The sequence below is a fragment of the Nilaparvata lugens genome, chromosome 3, assembly GCF_014356525.2.
Source record: "Nilaparvata lugens isolate BPH chromosome 3, ASM1435652v1, whole genome shotgun sequence".
NCBI lineage: Eukaryota > Metazoa > Arthropoda > Insecta > Hemiptera > Delphacidae > Nilaparvata > Nilaparvata lugens.
Genome location: NC_052506.1, coordinates 76,814,328 through 76,832,726, shown reverse-complemented (window position 1 = coordinate 76,832,726; position 18,399 = coordinate 76,814,328). Strand labels below are relative to the sequence as shown.

The window sequence follows — 18,399 nt, the reverse complement described above, 5'->3', positions numbered from 1 at the left end:
AAAATAATGATTGAGGCTTCTCGTTTCTTATCTACTAGGCGTCGTGCTCTCAATTTTACAAATTCATATTTTTTAAATACTACTGATCATTCATGGAGAAACAGTTAAATGTGCAGTTGTGCATCCATCAACGTCATTCAATCCCATTCAGTTCAATCAACGTCTACTCATCAACTCATAGTCGTACCGGGCTCCTCGAAATTGGGAGGATACAATTTAGTGATGAAGCTTGAGGGTATCATTCAAGGCCAAGTTCATACTTCATAAAACCAACTTTAGAGACCAGAATCGGCTATTTGGTGATTCAATTGAGTAGTTGAAGCAATTTCTTTGTAAAGTTAGTATGACAATAACAAGTTAGCGATCCATGTAATGGCTTCCCGCACGTCTTGGGCCTGCCTCGACCGCCTCGAAAAACACTCATTAATGAGAGTGGAAGATGAAGAGACTGGCTGGGTATATGGGCATCGCCCAGAAACGAAACAGTTTTCAATTAAACTGAGCTGGAGACCGAATGCAATTGTGGTCGAGGGGGGATGGGCAACTGCTCTTTTACGACCGATCGTAAAGCACTTCTTTCTCGCGCCGGGGTCATCCTGTCACGAGGCCTCGCCAGTTTCTCCAGGATTTACACTTTGCTGGAACGTGACTTCCAGGTTATCCCGGATCAGGATCTGATGAGCCTCCCCCCTCACCGCCTCTCATTCGGGAGCCGACCTCATCACCTTTTCCTTCCGGTATCGAGTCGACGTTTCTTTTCGATTGAGCGACGATGTCATTCAGGCGACAGCCTGAGCAATTGCTCTCTTGTCGGCGCTCTTATTCTCATTCTCAGATTGTCTTCCACAGATGGCCACCACAGTTCATTATGACAAGAGATTCTTTCCTATTTTCAAGCCTTCAAGAGCCATATAGAGGAATCATGATCAATTTTGTGGAAAAACATCTAGAGATGAGACTAGATATTTAAAGATGAGACTAGTACTAAAGAAAGTTAAGTGGAAACATTGGTCGGTAATTATCAATCGCAATTTTTTACCTTCATACATTATTATTCCTGATTTCCAATACAACTACTATCAATGATGCAAGCTGCGTTCAACATTTAATTGGAATCCAACTCAACAATAAACAAGTCTGACAGAAATAAAAGCCAAATGTTTCTTTAAAATCACGTTGAGGTTTTCCTTGAGATTGTGCGACTTCAGGCGGGCATTCTATTCGGATTAACCGTTGCAAGTGCAGCTACCTCAGGGGATACAATGTAATACTATACTTTGATAAACTGCTTTGTCCAAGTTGGTGGTGGCTCGCTTTCGGCCGGTCCTAAAGCAGTTGAAATCATATATGTTCATTGTAAGCAAGAGTCAGTATAATTCTATGATGCTGAAGAGGAAATTTAGAACTCATTTTTTTAATTTTTCCAGATTATCTGATGCCTGGGAGTCCGAGATCTTACCTCGGAAAATCTCCTGATTTTTCACCTGCATCTGAGGTCAATAACCCCGCAAATGCACATCTCCAACACAGGTGAGTCGAAATTGAAATCATGATTGGAATAAATTGCAGTTCCCACAGGTAATTGAAATTATTAATAACATTTTTCCTTCCTATAAAACAATTCGTCAATAATTTACTTAGCATGTTCTACTACATAGAATATTGGATTTAGTTTCAAGTCAAGTCAAGTCAAATATTCTTTATTCCATACAAAATACAGATTACATTGTATTACAGAGCATGTTTTACTGGAATACCCCTACAAGACTATTCGTCTGAGTGTAGGGGGTTGGTTCTTGTTACAGTGGGTAGCCAATAGTCTATTCATAATATTATATAGGTAATAGAATGTCCGGCTTTGTTAACAAGAAGGTGAGTATAAGATAGTTTGTATTATAATATTATGAAATTAAATATTACCTATTACATTGTTCATTGACGAAATTTCATAAACAGAAAAAGATTGATAAGAGTAACATATACAGATTCAAGAATTGAAATATGAATAAATTCTTGAGATTGCACGAGTGAAATATATTTTGTATATACTTATTGTAAAAAATAATGGCAGCTTCTCATATAAAAAAATTACCGAGGAACAGAAACCAGCCGATTCCCCAGTGACCATTAAAAAGAATATAGTAATGAAGATATGTAAATCTATAAACGATTAAATAAAGTGTGTGGTAAAGTTTAGGTCATCATTGATTTAATAATGCGATACTACAAATATTTTGTTAGAAAATTGATGGTAGAATTTTATATTTCTGCTTTTCATCTTGATAGCTGAACTAGTATATGTTAATCATCCACTGATTCAAATCAAAGCATTATTCGTATGTGCACCGACTTGAACTCCGATATTGATTTTGTTATAAAGCTTCAATAATGAGACTGAATGTTTGTCTAGTTGCATTATTGTATACAGTAAGGATAGAATGTAACCTTCTATACTCTCTGGTTGTATTAGCCTAGAGCAGCACAATGCATTCCGAGTCTGTTTATTTTTTCTATTCATCTAATAATTGCTATCGATTTCCCTCATAATCAAATATCAAAGGCTCTCTAAAATAATGAGCTTCAGCTTCAATAGTGATTAATTCAATTCGAATATCATTTCCCACTAGATTCTGCTGAATGAACAATGTTGGTTGATTGAAGAGAACTTCATTAGAGATTAATAGTTGCTCAATGAATGATTGCTTTGTCCTGAACCATCAATATCAAGTTTAAATTAAATTGCAGTGTGAGTCGCTGACTTTGAAATCCGCCTAATCAAGTGAATAGTTTGTAACCTCACTTATGAGATTGATGAGATCAATCTATAAGTCTTATTTTACTTGAGTCTTATTTTACAAAGCAGGTTTGAATGATTTCGCACAAATTCCTATCAGGAGAGAAATAAAAATAGATATCTGATTAACCTTTTTAAAAAATTGTTTACTCATTTTTCAATTACTTGATAATGGTATCATAGCCGAAACAAGTTGTAAGTTATCAATTTAAAGAAAAAAATTGATCTATCTATTTTTTAAAAATATATTTCTATTTTTATTTCTATTCGAGAGTATCCCTAACGAAAAATGACAATTTTATGTTATCAGAAGCTTTAGTTGTATAGCTATCATCATTCACTCTATAAACTGTTTCCTATAATATTGCAATAGTATTTTTCTCATTCTCCACATGTCTTCTTATCTGAGGCTTATATTCATAGATCATACATTTCGAATTTATTTGTAGGGAAAAAGAAGAATCCGTATCATGGATAATGGATGTGATTGTATTTTTTTCCAAACTCTTCAATTTACTACCTTACATCCAACTATCGAGAGATCGGACCACGCATGATAAGATAATAGCCCATCATTACTAAACATATGAACTTATGATCATTCTCCTTTACCAGCAGTACCAAGAATCAAGAGTGAGCTGCATCCATATTTCATTTTAATATTCATCATACGATGGGATCAGAATGAACTGATTGACACATTATTATCAACAATATACTACCCGTCATTACTATACTAAACATATGAATATGAACTATTTTTATATTTAACCTATATTCAGTATAACTGAATTTTTATTTCTAATATAATGAATTGAAGTTTGAATCACTCATTTTGAAATGCGCCCAACGTTTAAATGTGCTCTAGAAGCAATAGACTTCTATTATTTATTACAGTTTATATTGTTGATAATAATGTGTCAATCAGTTGATTGTGATCCCATCGTATGATGAATATTAAAATGAAATATGGATTCAGCTCACTCTTGATTCTTGGTACTGCTGGTAAAGGAGAATGATCATAAGTTGATAAGTTCCAGTGAGAGAAGCTGTCTCTGATATATGCTTCCACGTGTTCAGCGCGGATCAAATTTCCCATTCGGATGCAAATTCACTTTCTGATTTTTCCCGGCTGAGAGCACAAAACTCGTGGAAAGCTTTTGCTTGAATTTAGATGGATAGATAGGTGGCAGCGATAGAAAGTCGTCGGCTCTGGCTGACAAAGTGAGCGACGCACAATGCAATTTACACTGGAAAAAGGAAGTAATAACTTTAAATTGACCGTGCGATATTCCCCACCCTTTAATTAGGTTTCGACATTTTATTCTTGTCAGAAGGGACTTTGAATTAGGCAAAATAAATGTGCTCTCAAAGTGGTTCAATTTGCAGGGCTTTCAGAGAGGACACAGAGAGCCATGGCGAAGGCATTAGCTCTCCCCCTCTAGCCATGGCCTGGCGTGGCATGCCAGCTCCGTCGGATTTAAATTGCCTTGCTACTGTTGGCTGGCTGCTGCTGGCTGTGTCGCTCCTAATGTTGTTTCTGCTGTCGATAGTGCTGCTGTTGCTGGTGCTATGCTGCCTCTGCTACTCACATCCTGGCACTGCACAATGCACATAGCTGGTGGATCCCACTGACAACGCAACCCCCCTCCCCCCATCACTCACTACTAAATGTATCTCCCTCGAAATCCTCCCTCCGCTTCCTAAGATGCTGGAGAACACTGGAGGTGAAACGGCAAGCCAGTCGTGTTCTTATGAATGTCCTGTAGACTCCATTTAACCTCATTCTGATATTTGCCTGTTTCTTAGCGAGCTCTCTCTCCCGTTCCCTGGAGAAGGCAGAATTAATGCAGTTCACCAACCCTCACTTGAATGCTCGCATAATTGCATGCCACTATTCAGACTCACTATTGTGTGTTAAAGATGCAATGCATATGCCGTTGAACTAGAGCTGTTTACAGTGTTGCCTCATTGAGGTTTATGCTGTTCCTTTATCTTGGTAAATTGAGACTATTCATATTCTCACATCGGAATTCAATTATTATCATTATTGTTATTTTTATTATTCGTTCAATTTACCACCCAAGGAAGGGGTATTTGGATATGTCGATAATCATAATCCTATCAACATAATATAATCCTATTTAAATCATTTTTGAACGCAAAATACATAAAATCCATACATAGTAATACTGAGCAACTCAACTAATCTCGAAATGTGATTCAAATTCATCAATTGAGTATGCACAGATGCTTAATAGTTGCTCCTTCATCAATACTCTAAATTCACATTAGTGTTATGGCAGCTGGTAATTTATTGTATAGTCGAATCTCAGCACTCTTCACTGCTCTCTCATACATAGTGGTCCTGTGTGTATCATCTCGCAATTCTTCCCTATGTGTCAATCAGTTGATTGTGATCCCATCGTATGATGAATATTAAAATCAATATTAAAATCAATAAAATCTACTTCCATGATTGTAGAAATGTGCGCCAGTTCTGAAATTATTCTTGTTCTTATCTATGAAACATACGGTCTCCAGGACATTCAAGCTCGGGAGAGGGAGAATTTTCATATTTTTAAAGTATGGTCTGTAGCTTGAACGTATGGATTTTCCAACAATCAATCGTATCGCCAACTTCTGGATTCGGAACAATGTCGATTACTTGACTCGATGACGTCCCAATCTTCCTATGGGAATAGAGATACTATGAATAAAGTATCAATTACCTATGGAATGACAGAGCTAAGCTTTAGGCCAGAACTCTTCTCTTCTCTGCCAAATTAGGCAGGATCGCAAACTTTATTATTAGCATCAATCAAAGTATCATTCACCTGGCAACTATCAATTAATCATTCTTTCATTCTTAGTGTCGTTTGCACAGTTCCAGTTTAAATCAAATATCAATTTAAACTGGATAAAATCCTTATCAAGTCTCGTTTGTTATAATTTGGTTCATTTTGAGTTAAATCACCAGCTAATTAAATTTAGCTTAAGCTTTCACTGCGCAAAAAGCCCTTAAACATACTTCTCTATCTTTACACTGTCAATCCTATTGAAATTTATTCATTTGAACCACTCAGATAAGAGTTTTTGACATCCTTATACAGATCTTCAATTTCACCATAGCTGACAGCACTTTATTCGAGCTCAATCTGGTCAGTTCTTATGGAGACAATTTTTGCAAGCAACATGGCTTCTTAAGTTTAGAATCCAATATCGGGGCACCGAGCTATGCTCGTTATTTATTTATTGAAAAACAGAACACAATTCTTCTAAATGATTGGGGAAGGACTACAGGCACATCTCAAAACTGTATCTTCCCCGAATTTCGATTCATACACTATAATAATAGTCCAAATAGTAGGTTATGATCCATACACTTGAATTCAGGTCCAATTTTCAGTTCAAACATTTGAAAATAGAAAAGTTTTGATTTAAATTGTTTACAAACCAAATTGAATATCAAAATAGCACTCACTAATCACTTCAAACTGTAAAATAATTATAAACTTTGAAAATTATGATGAATTTGAAAACATCGAGAGAATATGTTTTTATTTTGAATATGATTATTATTTTTCATCAATTATGAATAATTTAACCATTCAAACCCTTAAGGTTTCTTCATCTTTTAGGTCGTGTTTATATTTTACAGCTGTCGTCAGCTTATGAATTTCTGGGATGTGATATTTTGATTTTCCACAGACAGTGCTCACTCACTTCCATTTCAGTGACAGAGCTCACTTCCAAACAGACGACTAACGTCTCAGCTGTTTTCCCAAGGATGAGGATGAATCATCCTTCCAATGTCGTTCAGCAAGTTTTCCTAGGGATGAGACCTAGTGCAATCGTATTTTCATAATCATAAACCTACTATGTTCGAAATTTCGTGACAATCGTTAGAACTGTTTTCTAGATCCGGTGAAATACAATAAATACAATACAAACATCTAAACATCCAAACATATAGACATTTAAACATCTAAACATATAAACATAAATTGCTCAAAAGTATAGGATATGCGCAATATGGAGTGTGCAATATAAAGCCACTTACATGACATTGACGAACTGAACACAAACACAATTTCAGTACTATTTCAGTGTTTTCATACAATGGGAAGATAATCCTAAATAGTTGTTGGTTTCATCATTAGCTGGGCTTCGACAAAGTGTACGTTAACATCGCCTTGAATACAATGTTGATGCTAACAACTCTTAAACCAAGAGCCTACATAAAACTCAAACCGCGCATTCGAGAGCTCTATTACTTATTCCATTAGTAACTGGACTCATGTTATGACAGTTGTGCAATATATCATCGTACATTGTTTGAACAATACAGTCCAAGAACTTTGGCCCATACAAGAAGTTTATACTGTCACACTTGGGCGATTCATCCATCATTCAAGTTCCAAGTCCAACATATATGTTACTCAAGTTGGTCTACGTAGTTCTTTTAGCTCTGCTCTGTTCTGCATGGTGTAGTTCATTACAGATGTTAATGTAACGGCTTAATGGATCATTACTCTGATAATGAATCTTATTTCTAATTCCCTTGCCTCACCTACTATCATAGGTAAGGAAAGTATCACTGTCCAAAAAAATTGAAGGTACCCAAATTTCAAGTTTTCTATATCCTTCAATGTCCCCTGCAACATTCACTATTTTGAGACTCGAGTCCATCAGGTCTTGAGAGCAAGAGTATGAGTCGAATTAAAATAAAATGATCCGCGCATATATCCATTGATCTCATTCCATTCATTTTATTCTCGAGAGAGAACTCTAAATCTCCTGAAGAGCAAATTCATGAAGGAGAAGAAATAATTCGAATACGGGTTAACACGATATTTGTCAAGTTGGGTTGTTGGTCTATGAATCAAAATAATGGTTATTATAGTTGATGAGTTACAAAATTAATCATGATATCTCATGGAAACGCACTTGTGATCGAAACAAATTCATATGAGAAGGATTGAAATATCTGAATAACTAGGATATCTGAATCCCTAAATATATAGGGCTGAAATATCCAAGATAAAGAGATTAGACTGCTTCAAGAATGTTGAACATGTGTTTTAAGAAGACTATAGAAGTGCGTACAGACATATGAGTCACCAACACACTCATTTTGCTTTTCATCAGTTGATGAGAAAATTTAAGCTGCGTACAGACTTACCGACGCACCACGAACACGCGCATTCCAATTTTCATCAACTGTTTCTATACTTCTTATGTTTTTATACCGAAAAAGTAAGATGCAGGTATAATAAGGTAGTATAACATCAGCTTATGAAAAGTGAAATGCACATGTTCGTGGTGCATAAGTTAAAACGCACATGGATACTTTGAGAGAGTGCTATGAGATTATATCAAATTCTCATTAAAATCATTCAGACGATTTTGTGAAATGAAAAACTTTTTCCCTTAATGGAGGCAAACCATTATATTTAAGCTGTGCTCATTAAATACGGGTTAACACGATGGAATAATAATAATAATAATGAGTCTGTACGCATCTTATAAAATCTGTATCATATTGTTTCTAAATTAATACAAATATAATAAGTATAGCATCAGCTTATAAAGAGTAAATGCACGAGCACGTGGCACTTGAGTCTTTTCGAACCATAATAGATGAAAGCAGAATAAAGTTCAAACAAAAAATGAGCTATTTTTATCAAAATATGACAAATTTTCCGTCACATTCACTCGAGTTGTGGACGTTATCAACATACTTACTCTAACCAAACAAACAGATGTGAATTGCAGGTGATTTGACACAGGACAGTTGACGTTGAAGTTGTTAGTTCATTTGAACGGTTTGCGGCCATTGTTTTTTATTGCGACTGGGAATGTGTCATTGTGATAGAAATGGCCCTCCATGGACTGTAGTATTGCCGCGGCTTCCGTCGTGATGAGATCGTGTTTCACGGTTGTGTGCCGTGTTTTGGGGGGAATGTCACGCGTTATTCGACGCAAGAGACGCAGACGATGAGCTGCACAGAAACCCGTTAAGGTCTGCATTGCACTAGATGCAGTGAGGGCGCGAGTGAGAGAGAACTCAAAGGGGAACTCTCCCCGTTTAGAACAGTTACGGAAATTATACATCACCACTTCCTCCGCTTGTCTCGCTGTTCATCCCCACTAACAGATCAAGTCTACTACCTGTTTTGCTACAATAACCAAAAGTTTACTCTACGTATTTTCGCCCTATCAAGATTGTACCTTTCGTTAACTACTGATGTGTACCTTCATTAGAGGATGTGGGCTTGCTCTTTATGTTCAATTGCAAGCATATTACAGTACTGAAAACAGCCTTCAACTCGAGATTACGGTGATTATCACAGTTGATCGCTTGTAAAAGGAAAGCGAATGAAATGGAGGAGATTCTGTGGAATATCATACCTTCAAGGATTTCAAGTACGGAATTCTATGACACAGGCAAAAATTGAGTGTAAGACCAACTAGTCGAACTAGAAAGAATATTTTATCTCCAAAATACTATTGATACTACTGATAATCCCATGTTCGAATGGGAGATTATTCTCAAAAAAAACTAATTAACTTCAAAATCCACCCAAAATAATTTTGAAATTCAATGTATACGAAGATGCTGACTGCTTCATTTAAATTCTTTGACATGGGGGGGGGGTTCAAAAATAATTCTTGGAGGGTCCTCAAAGAAAACTTTATTTGTGGGGGGTACTGAATATTTGGGTGGGTACGTCAATGGCCTTGAGGAGTGGGCACCCCTGAATATTGAACAACCTCAATATTAACAGACAATAAGGTCAATTTAGTATTACAGTACTTACTTCGAAAATCTAATGTTCTAGTGGGTATCAACTCACAATAAATCTCTTGAATGAAAATTTCATCAGCCTACAAATTCATATACTGAATCAAATATGTTCAAGGATAATCGATGAACTGAATTGACACATGATAAGTTATGGATGAGAACATAGCATTTTTGCTCGGCACTAAACTGAGTTGATCCATTTGAGATATTATCAAAATCCAAATCCCCAATTAAACTCCAAATTACTAACGGGAGTTAAATGGCTGTTGTTTGTTTGTGAACTAGTAGCATTGAACTACACATGAATTTAGTGGATGCTTTGCTGTGAGCTGATATTATCACTAGGCTGATGAGACGGATATGAAGTCGGGCTTTAATGCATGTGTGTTTATCCCTATGTTGTTTACCATCGGTCGTCATGGTGACAGAACGCCACAGCCTGCAGCCAATGAATAATTACAGGAGAGCAAGAGCTTGGTTCTCCCTCATCTCTGTGCTTCGGCAGAGGTAGCAGCCTGCTTCTCTTTCTCCTTCATCCTCCTTTCCTCCTTCATCCTCCTTCTTCTCGTTCTTAGCTTGCCGCCCTATTACACGTAGCACGTGCAGAGCCCTCCGGCCTGGCCGGAAATAATCTCGCCAGGAAAAGGAAGGCAGAAAAGCGAAACAAATTGTTAGCATCCTAATTTTATTCATGCTCCTCCCGCAACATTCGACTAATGAACTTGAAAACGTAACTTTAACAGCGTGAATGTTTTTCGTTCAAAATCATAAGAGGTATGCCACGCCGTTTATTGTACGGTACTTCAAGCTGCTTCTGTTGAACTGTTGCTTCCACGCACCGGAAATATAATGACCGAGATTAAAATTCCTCTCAAATCTTCGTTTGGGTACATTCGTGAAATATTCACGTTTATTTTTTAATATTCAGGCTTTTTAGCAGAATTATAGAGCTCCATGAATTTTATTTGCGCTGAAGCTGGATAAATGAATCACTCCAGGATCATAACTGTAAGGTTATTTTCAAGCCTTTCTCAACTCTTGTACATTTCTCCCCCATATAAAAATATGGAAGATACTGTACTGTAGGAACTATGCAGTCACATTTTGGTCAGCAGATTTAGTTCATATTCGATGCACCTCAATAGATGAAGAACGATGCATTCATTGAATCTTATCTCAATAAATCAAATCGATCATCGAGTTGATGTCGAGTTCGGATATGTGAGTTTTTGGAATGAGAAGAAGCTATTACTGTGAAAGGAAGAGGTATTCTCCTAAGGATATAATATTATAAAGAAAAATTCAATTATTAAGTCATCCATACATTGACATTTACATACATGAGACTACAACGTAGAGTAAAATCTACTAAATCGTTCTGTATTCAACACATTAATGAGGGAAAATCAGTATTTCAGATTTTGGAGGAACTCTACGATTTTCTTTTCATTTTTCAACGAATCTGTAAACTGTTATCAAGTTTTCAAGCAATCTCGCGCAATTTTCAGCATTTTCGGAGAGTTTGCACAGGTGGGCACCAAATATAATCAGTAGGCATCGCTAGTTTGTTTCGTCGGGCCACCGTATTTGCTCAAAAGTGGGTCGTTTCTTGGTGTGTCGAATATTGCACTCATGAGAAATTCACAGGATCATTCCGAGACGAGAAAGTCAATGGTTGTGAGCATCGTTTGAGGGGTGCACAGTGCACAGCGCGCGCACAGCTCACAGCGAACACACGGCGGTAGAGAAGAAGAGTTTTGGTGAGGCAAACAGTGTACCGTGCGCGGATAATGTGGCGATTAGTATGCGAGTCCACGAAAGCCTAACGTAACCCAATTATAGAGGTGGAAGAATAGCCACACAAATTGTCCGGCATTTGTATGCTGGGCTCGCGCGCATTATTCAATGCTTACACAACACTTTCTCACCTGCTTGCGCACTCACTTGACAAGTCATACTGTTTACTTGCTCCATGCCGGTGTCACACTATCACCCCTGCACTCCAGATTACTCCCAGTCGCATTTCTGTGGTTTTTTCCCAGTGAGCTGGGTCATCGCCACCTCCAAGTTAATATTTGGAAGCAAATATTCAAAGTATTTCAACATCTGATCATAGAGTATTGAAAACAACTTCTTATCGTTCTCAACCTTGACAGTACGGCGTCATTGTATAAATTATTCGTGGGAGAGAAGTGACTTGGTCGTCTAGAGCTGCACTACTAAACAGCTAAAATGTCCCATGTCATCAAAGTCATGAGATTCACCACTAAACATTGAGCCTGTGAGCAAGAATATTCATCTCTATAACTTGCACAAGAAAGCAATACTATTATTATCGACTAGCAGGTAACCTGTGCTCCGCAAGGGCCTAATTAAAAAAAGGACAAACTGAATACTTGACCTACTAAAATCTCGAAGAATAAAAAATAGGCCTAAAAACATCCTCGGTGAATAAAGAATCGTTAAGCAAAATTTCAAGTTATCCAGCCCAGTAGTAGCCTACACACTTATAATGATGCGTCATTCGTAAATTTCCAATCCCGTACGAGTATAAGCGGATTTCCTTTATCATATTATAGACTACCAGGTAACCCGTGCACTGGGAGAAATTTTGTGTTGTAGAATCCTTATGTCCAGGAAACATTAAAAATAGAATAACTTAATCATTCATTATTTGTCAGAATTACGTGAATAATCTTCATGAGAAAATTCTCAGCAAAAAATGTTTGATGGGAACAATATGTTCTGTAGAAGCCTCCCAGCCCTGACCACTATCAGATATTGGTTCGTAACATATAAACCGCTTTTTCATGCGTCTTCAGACGATGTTTTTAGAGTCGGCAAGGCTACCAAGTCGACTTGCATTCGAGAAAGCTCTCCGTTTGGCTGATTGAGTTGGCGCCTGGAAAACACTTAATATGGTATTACCCTAAGAATAGAAAATGATTTTCCTCGGTTTACTCTATGAAGTCATTCTCATCCTCAGATTTTCTTCAAAATATCTTTTCGTGCTATGACTTTATCTGGTGTCCTCACTTTATAGCAATCAAATAATTATGCAATAATTTGAAGTAATTATCGAGGAAGTAGTTTTCCATTTGAGAAAAGCATACTTTTAAACTCTAATCTGAGTAACATTTGAAATTATACATATTCGAAAACTGAAAGGAACATTTTTTCCTCTTAAAACATTTTTCAATCCATAAGTGGTCAAGTCATTCTTTTATAGCATGTTATGATCGTTCTTTGTGCAATCTTTCTTAGTATAAATGACATTTTCAACTTCCATACAACTCCTGTCGTTGTAAATGGGTGACCTCGACCTCTATTGTTTAATTACTGCAATTTCATTCACATTAGCAGCCATTCGTTTGAACAAGCAGCTAGCAGCATGCTACAAGAGCAAGAGGACAATAAGATGAGCTATTCAGGAATTAAATGACACCCTCCACGTAGGATGTTAGTTACCGGTCAGCCAGTGGCACGTCAGTGTCTTTCACGGCACGTTCCGACCCACGGCCGTAATTGCAGTCTGTTTCTCCTTCTGCAGAATACAATTGTCCATGGAGTGGACGTGAGACTCCACATCCAACTTGAAACAAGACATTGTCAGGCCGACTTCGCTCCAGGTCAGTCTTCACAAAGACCCATTTTCAGCCCTTTGAAAACACTTCTGTACCACATCCACTCTCTGGTCTAATGAATCTGACAAAGCTTGATATTGAGTTCATCTTTTCTTTATTTCAAATTCAAATAAAGAAATGAATCGAACTACCAACTGTAGTTTTCACATTACTTTTACAAATATTGATGTGATCCTCACTTGAGCTGGCAACGCTTCATATTCATTGGTAGTTCAAAACACTGGTGAACAGTGCAAATCCGTGATTTAAGTTCACACTCAGAAATTAATGTAAACCAATAACTTGCAAATAACTCAATAAGAATCATTTCTCCAAAATAAGGATGCAGAAACCAGACTTATTTCCATGCTAGTAATGTAATATCACTACAGTTTTGAAATTATAATGAAAAAAAACCGCAAATATGAATTTCTCTCATAATTTTTCAAATGCATTTACTACCCTAGGCTTCATTTTAGGAAGAAATGTCACTACTAATTTTGATGAACTTGTGACTCTATGTCTCCTCAAATTTGATTAATATTGATCAATTCAATTCAATTTATTTCCATATGGAATTACAAGTTTGTACAATATAATTCAGTTACAATAAAATAATAATAAATGACATTATTATTTTGTTTGGAAATTGTAACAACATTGAAAAGTGGGAAAGATCAATTCTCGTTCAAGGAACAACAATTTGTCCTATAATTGAATGAAACTGCCTATGAATTTATCACAATACTAGATCTGGATTTTTTCCATTCATGAATTGATTAATATAATGGCCGCATACAGTTATTTCTACAAAAGCAACTTCAAGTAAGACTTTCACTGCTGTTTTGTCGAAGAAACAATAGAAAAATATTCTATCAAACTTTGAATGAATAATATCTCACAGAGAAAAAGTCATGAAGAGGCTTGTCCAATTTCGGAGAGCAAATAATAGTTTACGGTTTTCATTACAGTTCTATCCGGCAACCATTGATCCGAGAAGTTTGTTGAACGGTGAAAAGCCAATATATTTCCATTGCTATTTCTAGTCGTTCTATGGGCAGAAGAGGGACTCCTTCTGTAATGGAGCTTTCCAGACGTCGCAAATATTTGAATGCTTTCGAAACCAAATACGACTGCCAGATCAATCCAGACCATTCAATTCTTTCAACTCTGATATTCAATCTTACATTCTTTCTTCCCTTCTTCTTCGCACTTTCAACTTCTCTACCTCTATCTACCTATCTCTTATCTTTTACTGCACTATCTTGAAGATACTTTGTAGTATGCAGTCAAGCTGGTTTACTTTCAACCATTTCTCTCCATCTGTAGACTTACTCTTTCAAGGCTTGTGGCAGAAGATGTAGATATTTCATTGATGACTAGATCAATGAACTTTGTGGAGAATTGAAGCGCTGAAATCGAAGCTAATTTCATTTAACGATAGTATTTTCTGAGTGAGAAAATACATCGGTTAATGAATAGGTAAATTAATTAATGATACAGTGGAGAGTTCTCAATTTTTGTTCGAATATTATGGATTGTCATAATAATCTCTTCGACCATATATGAGACCACCATCATACTCCTTATTCATAGACGTCTCCGTTGACCATTAACGACGAAGATAGCCTATACTTGATATGCGATTTGGAGAGGAAAAGCCATAACAAAAAGAATGCATTCATTTAACCCTTCATGTACGCATGAATAATGCTTTTATTTAACCCTTCAAATACGCATCAAGTGTACCTTCAGTAGTTCATGTGAGTACTCGTCAATTTAGATAGGCATAGTTTACATGGACATTTACATAGTTTACTAGACAATGTACAAGTGAGAAGTTTTGGTGATCATATAGGTCACTCTACCAATATCTTCCAGATCTATCATCTTATCCTATTACATCGTATCACAATATCACATGAGCCAATACGAAATAATCGTGAAGTAAATTGCTGCAATGCAGAGAATGGCGTAGGCCTAGACCTGCCGTACTTCATTCTCTATAGTATTGCTGTTTAGTACTGAATACGTCTTTGTTGAAGAGAAGGTGATATTGCCATCCATGTTGGATGAAACGATTTTAAGGTTGTCGTAGCCACTTATTTTTAGTAGTATGCTATAGAACATATCATTATCAGTAAAGTTGTGAACATCACCCGTCTGGTTCTCGATGAACCAACTGCTCCATACTCATGTCACTCTATGAAGTCATTGACACCAATAATCTGCACTGATGAGATGGCGAACTATTCGAAGGTCGCATGGAAGCTCGACTCCATTATCTGATTGTGTTATCTAGGAATGAGCATCGTCTCTGCGAGCTGTTGCTGCTGAATGGGCGAGCTGATGGAGTAGGCCGGTCCGTGTTAATAACGTGCTCGCAATTATCGGGCCAATGCAACTGTGTGTTATTGTTGGTCGGATGGCGGCAGGTGTACTGCGTTTAGCAGCCAGCGCCGTCCAGCTTATTGTACTGTATTTAGTGTGGCGCTGTGAAGGTGATAACGGCTGAGTGAAGCGTTAGAAAGATAACGGACAACGGCCTGAATACATTCCATTAATGTCCGAGTTTAATTGAATATCGGAGATACGGCGATAAGCAACTATGAAGGGGTGTAGGGGGGCCGTAAAGTCGAATGTCGCCGACTAGTAAATTTAATACGCAATAGACTAGAGCCATTATTGTAAGTGAGTTAGCGAAATAAATTATTTTCTCTCTCTATTATGAACGGCCATGACTTCGAGTTTCCCATGATAGATATTTAAAAATTGTGGCTCCGAGTCGTCGAGGAATGTAGATTATGGAATTATCTCTAAAACTTAGCCTTCTTGTCGCGACATAAAGTGCGATAAGCTGGAAAACAGCAAGCATTGAAATTATAACAAACTACCGATTTTGCAGTTACTATTTGGTCCTAAGGCTCTAGAAGCCACGCGACGATTGGTCAAATTGATTCCGTTCGCCCAATAGGAGACCTGTTTCTAAATACAGTAGTGGGGCGATTCCCCAGCCGACAGACCAGATTACGTTTCGGAGGACACTTTGCTAGGAGCACTACGAGAGTAAATATGTAGTCACTATGTTTCGCCCTTTTTGGGCAGGTTTATAAGTTTATTTCATTAGTTAATGTAGGAGCTAGTTTGATTTTTTATTAAAGTTTAAATTTTCTAGTAGTGCCATGTCCTGAAAGGTTTAATTGTGTTTCTTCTTCATGTACGAATAATTGTTTCTTCAAATAACCGCTAAGCGGTTCATGTGTGTCCCCAAACCAACTTCTTGTACTACCACCCCTTTGGTTCCGCAACTTTAAGTAAAACCGCTTCAAGACACCCGTTCAGACGACAGGTCTAGGGACGTAAGAGGACGTCGCCGTCAAGCCAAATTCAACCGGTAAAAGCTCACCGCCAAAAACAAGGTACTGTAACCCCGATGATAAAGCAACGTACAAACCAACGAAAGTGCAGTGTAGTGAAACAAAGGTTCATTCGAGAATGTCAATCAAAAGTGGGGTTTCAAAATTATTATGAAATGGGTTACATGGGTTACTATCGACGAAATTTGGGTTCAACAGGTTTTTTCTTTCTTGAGTAATTTCATGTTGGAATTAATTGGTTATTTTATGACTGATCTTGTTTGGTTTTGTGACGTATTGCTATCTAAACGGGGATAGTAATGCGCCCCCGAATCAGATGAAGAATGTCAACAAAGTAACATGATATTGTTGTTTCTGTTGTTCGATTTTAGTTGCCAATGTTTATTGAAGCTGTTTGTATTTTTTAATTATTTCAAATTGTAGTGTTATTCTATAGTATAAACCTATTAAATCAGGCATGGCAAGATTAATTGAAGTTTTCTTGACTCTAGCCCGTTCATCTGCATGAATTAGGTATAGGACTCAGGTATTTTCTAGATGTGCCGGCCTATTTCTAAATTCTAAATTTTATTCAAAATTATCTTATCTATTATCTTTTTTATCTTCTCAGGTACACAACTGCGCCACTCTGCTGTCTAGAGATATTTAAATCTCTGGAATTCAAATTTTCTAAAAATTAAATTTTTCATAACTTACTCTAATAATACTAGATCAATTTTTCTGAGTCTATACTTAATAATTCATTCTGTGAACGTGTTCACTGTCAATATTTTGGGTTTGGAGTTGAATGAATAATTTATAGTTGCTACTCCAATTTTTCTACAGTACGGCGTCATTGTATAAATTATTCGTGGGAGAGAAGTGACTTGGTCGTCTAGAGCTGCACTACTAAACAGCTAAAATGTCCCATGTCATCAAAGTCATGAGATTCACCACTAAACATTGAGCCTGTGAGCAAGAATATTCATCTCTATAACTTGCACAAGAAAGCAATACTATTATTATCGACTAGCAGGTAACCTGTGCTCCGCAAGGGCCTAATTAAAAAAAGGACAAACTGAATACTTGACCTACTAAAATCTCGAAGAATAAAAAATAGGCCTAAAAACATCCTCGGTGAATAAAGAATCGTTAAGCAAAATTTCAAGTTATCCAGCCCAGTAGTAGCCTACACACTTATAATGATGCGTCATTCGTAAATTTCCAATCCCGTACGAGTATAAGCGGATTTCCTTTATCATATTATAGACTACCAGGTAACCCGTGCACTGGGAGAAATTTTGTGTTGTAGAATCCTTATGTCCAGGAAACATTAAAAATAGAATAACTTAATCATTCATTATTTGTCAGAATTACGTGAATAATCTTCATGAGAAAATTCTCAGCAAAAAATGTTTGATGGGAACAATATGTTCTGTAGAAGCCTCCCAGCCCTGACCACTATCAGATATTGGTCCATAACATATAAACCGCTTTTTCATGCGTCTTCAGACGATGTTTTTAGAGTCGGCAAGGCTACCAAGTCGTCTTGCATTCGAGAAAGCTCTCCGTTTGGCTGATTGAGTTGGCGCCTGGAAAACACTTAATATGGTATTACCCTAAGAATAGAAAATGATTTTCCTCGGTTTACTCTATGAAGTCATTCTCATCCTCAGATTTTCTTCAAAATATCTTTTCGTGCTATGACTTTATCTGGTGTCCTCACTTTATAGCAATCAAATATGCAATAATTTGAAGTAATTATCGAGGAAGTAGTTTTCCATTTGAGAAAAGCATACTTTTAAACTCTAATCT

At 36.9% G+C, this 18,399-nt stretch overlaps 1 protein-coding gene across 1 annotated transcript in view; it reads left to right on the top strand.

Moving 5' to 3' along the window:
- Nucleotides 1-18,399, top strand: part of LOC111053303 (teneurin-a) — a 419,100-nt gene that overhangs the window by 238,793 nt on the left and 161,908 nt on the right. Inside the window, exon 8 of the mRNA XM_039422899.1 lies at nt 1,428-1,530. Coding sequence (XP_039278833.1) covers nt 1,428-1,530 — 103 coding nt within the window. The remainder of the gene's footprint in view (nt 1-1,427; nt 1,531-18,399) is intronic.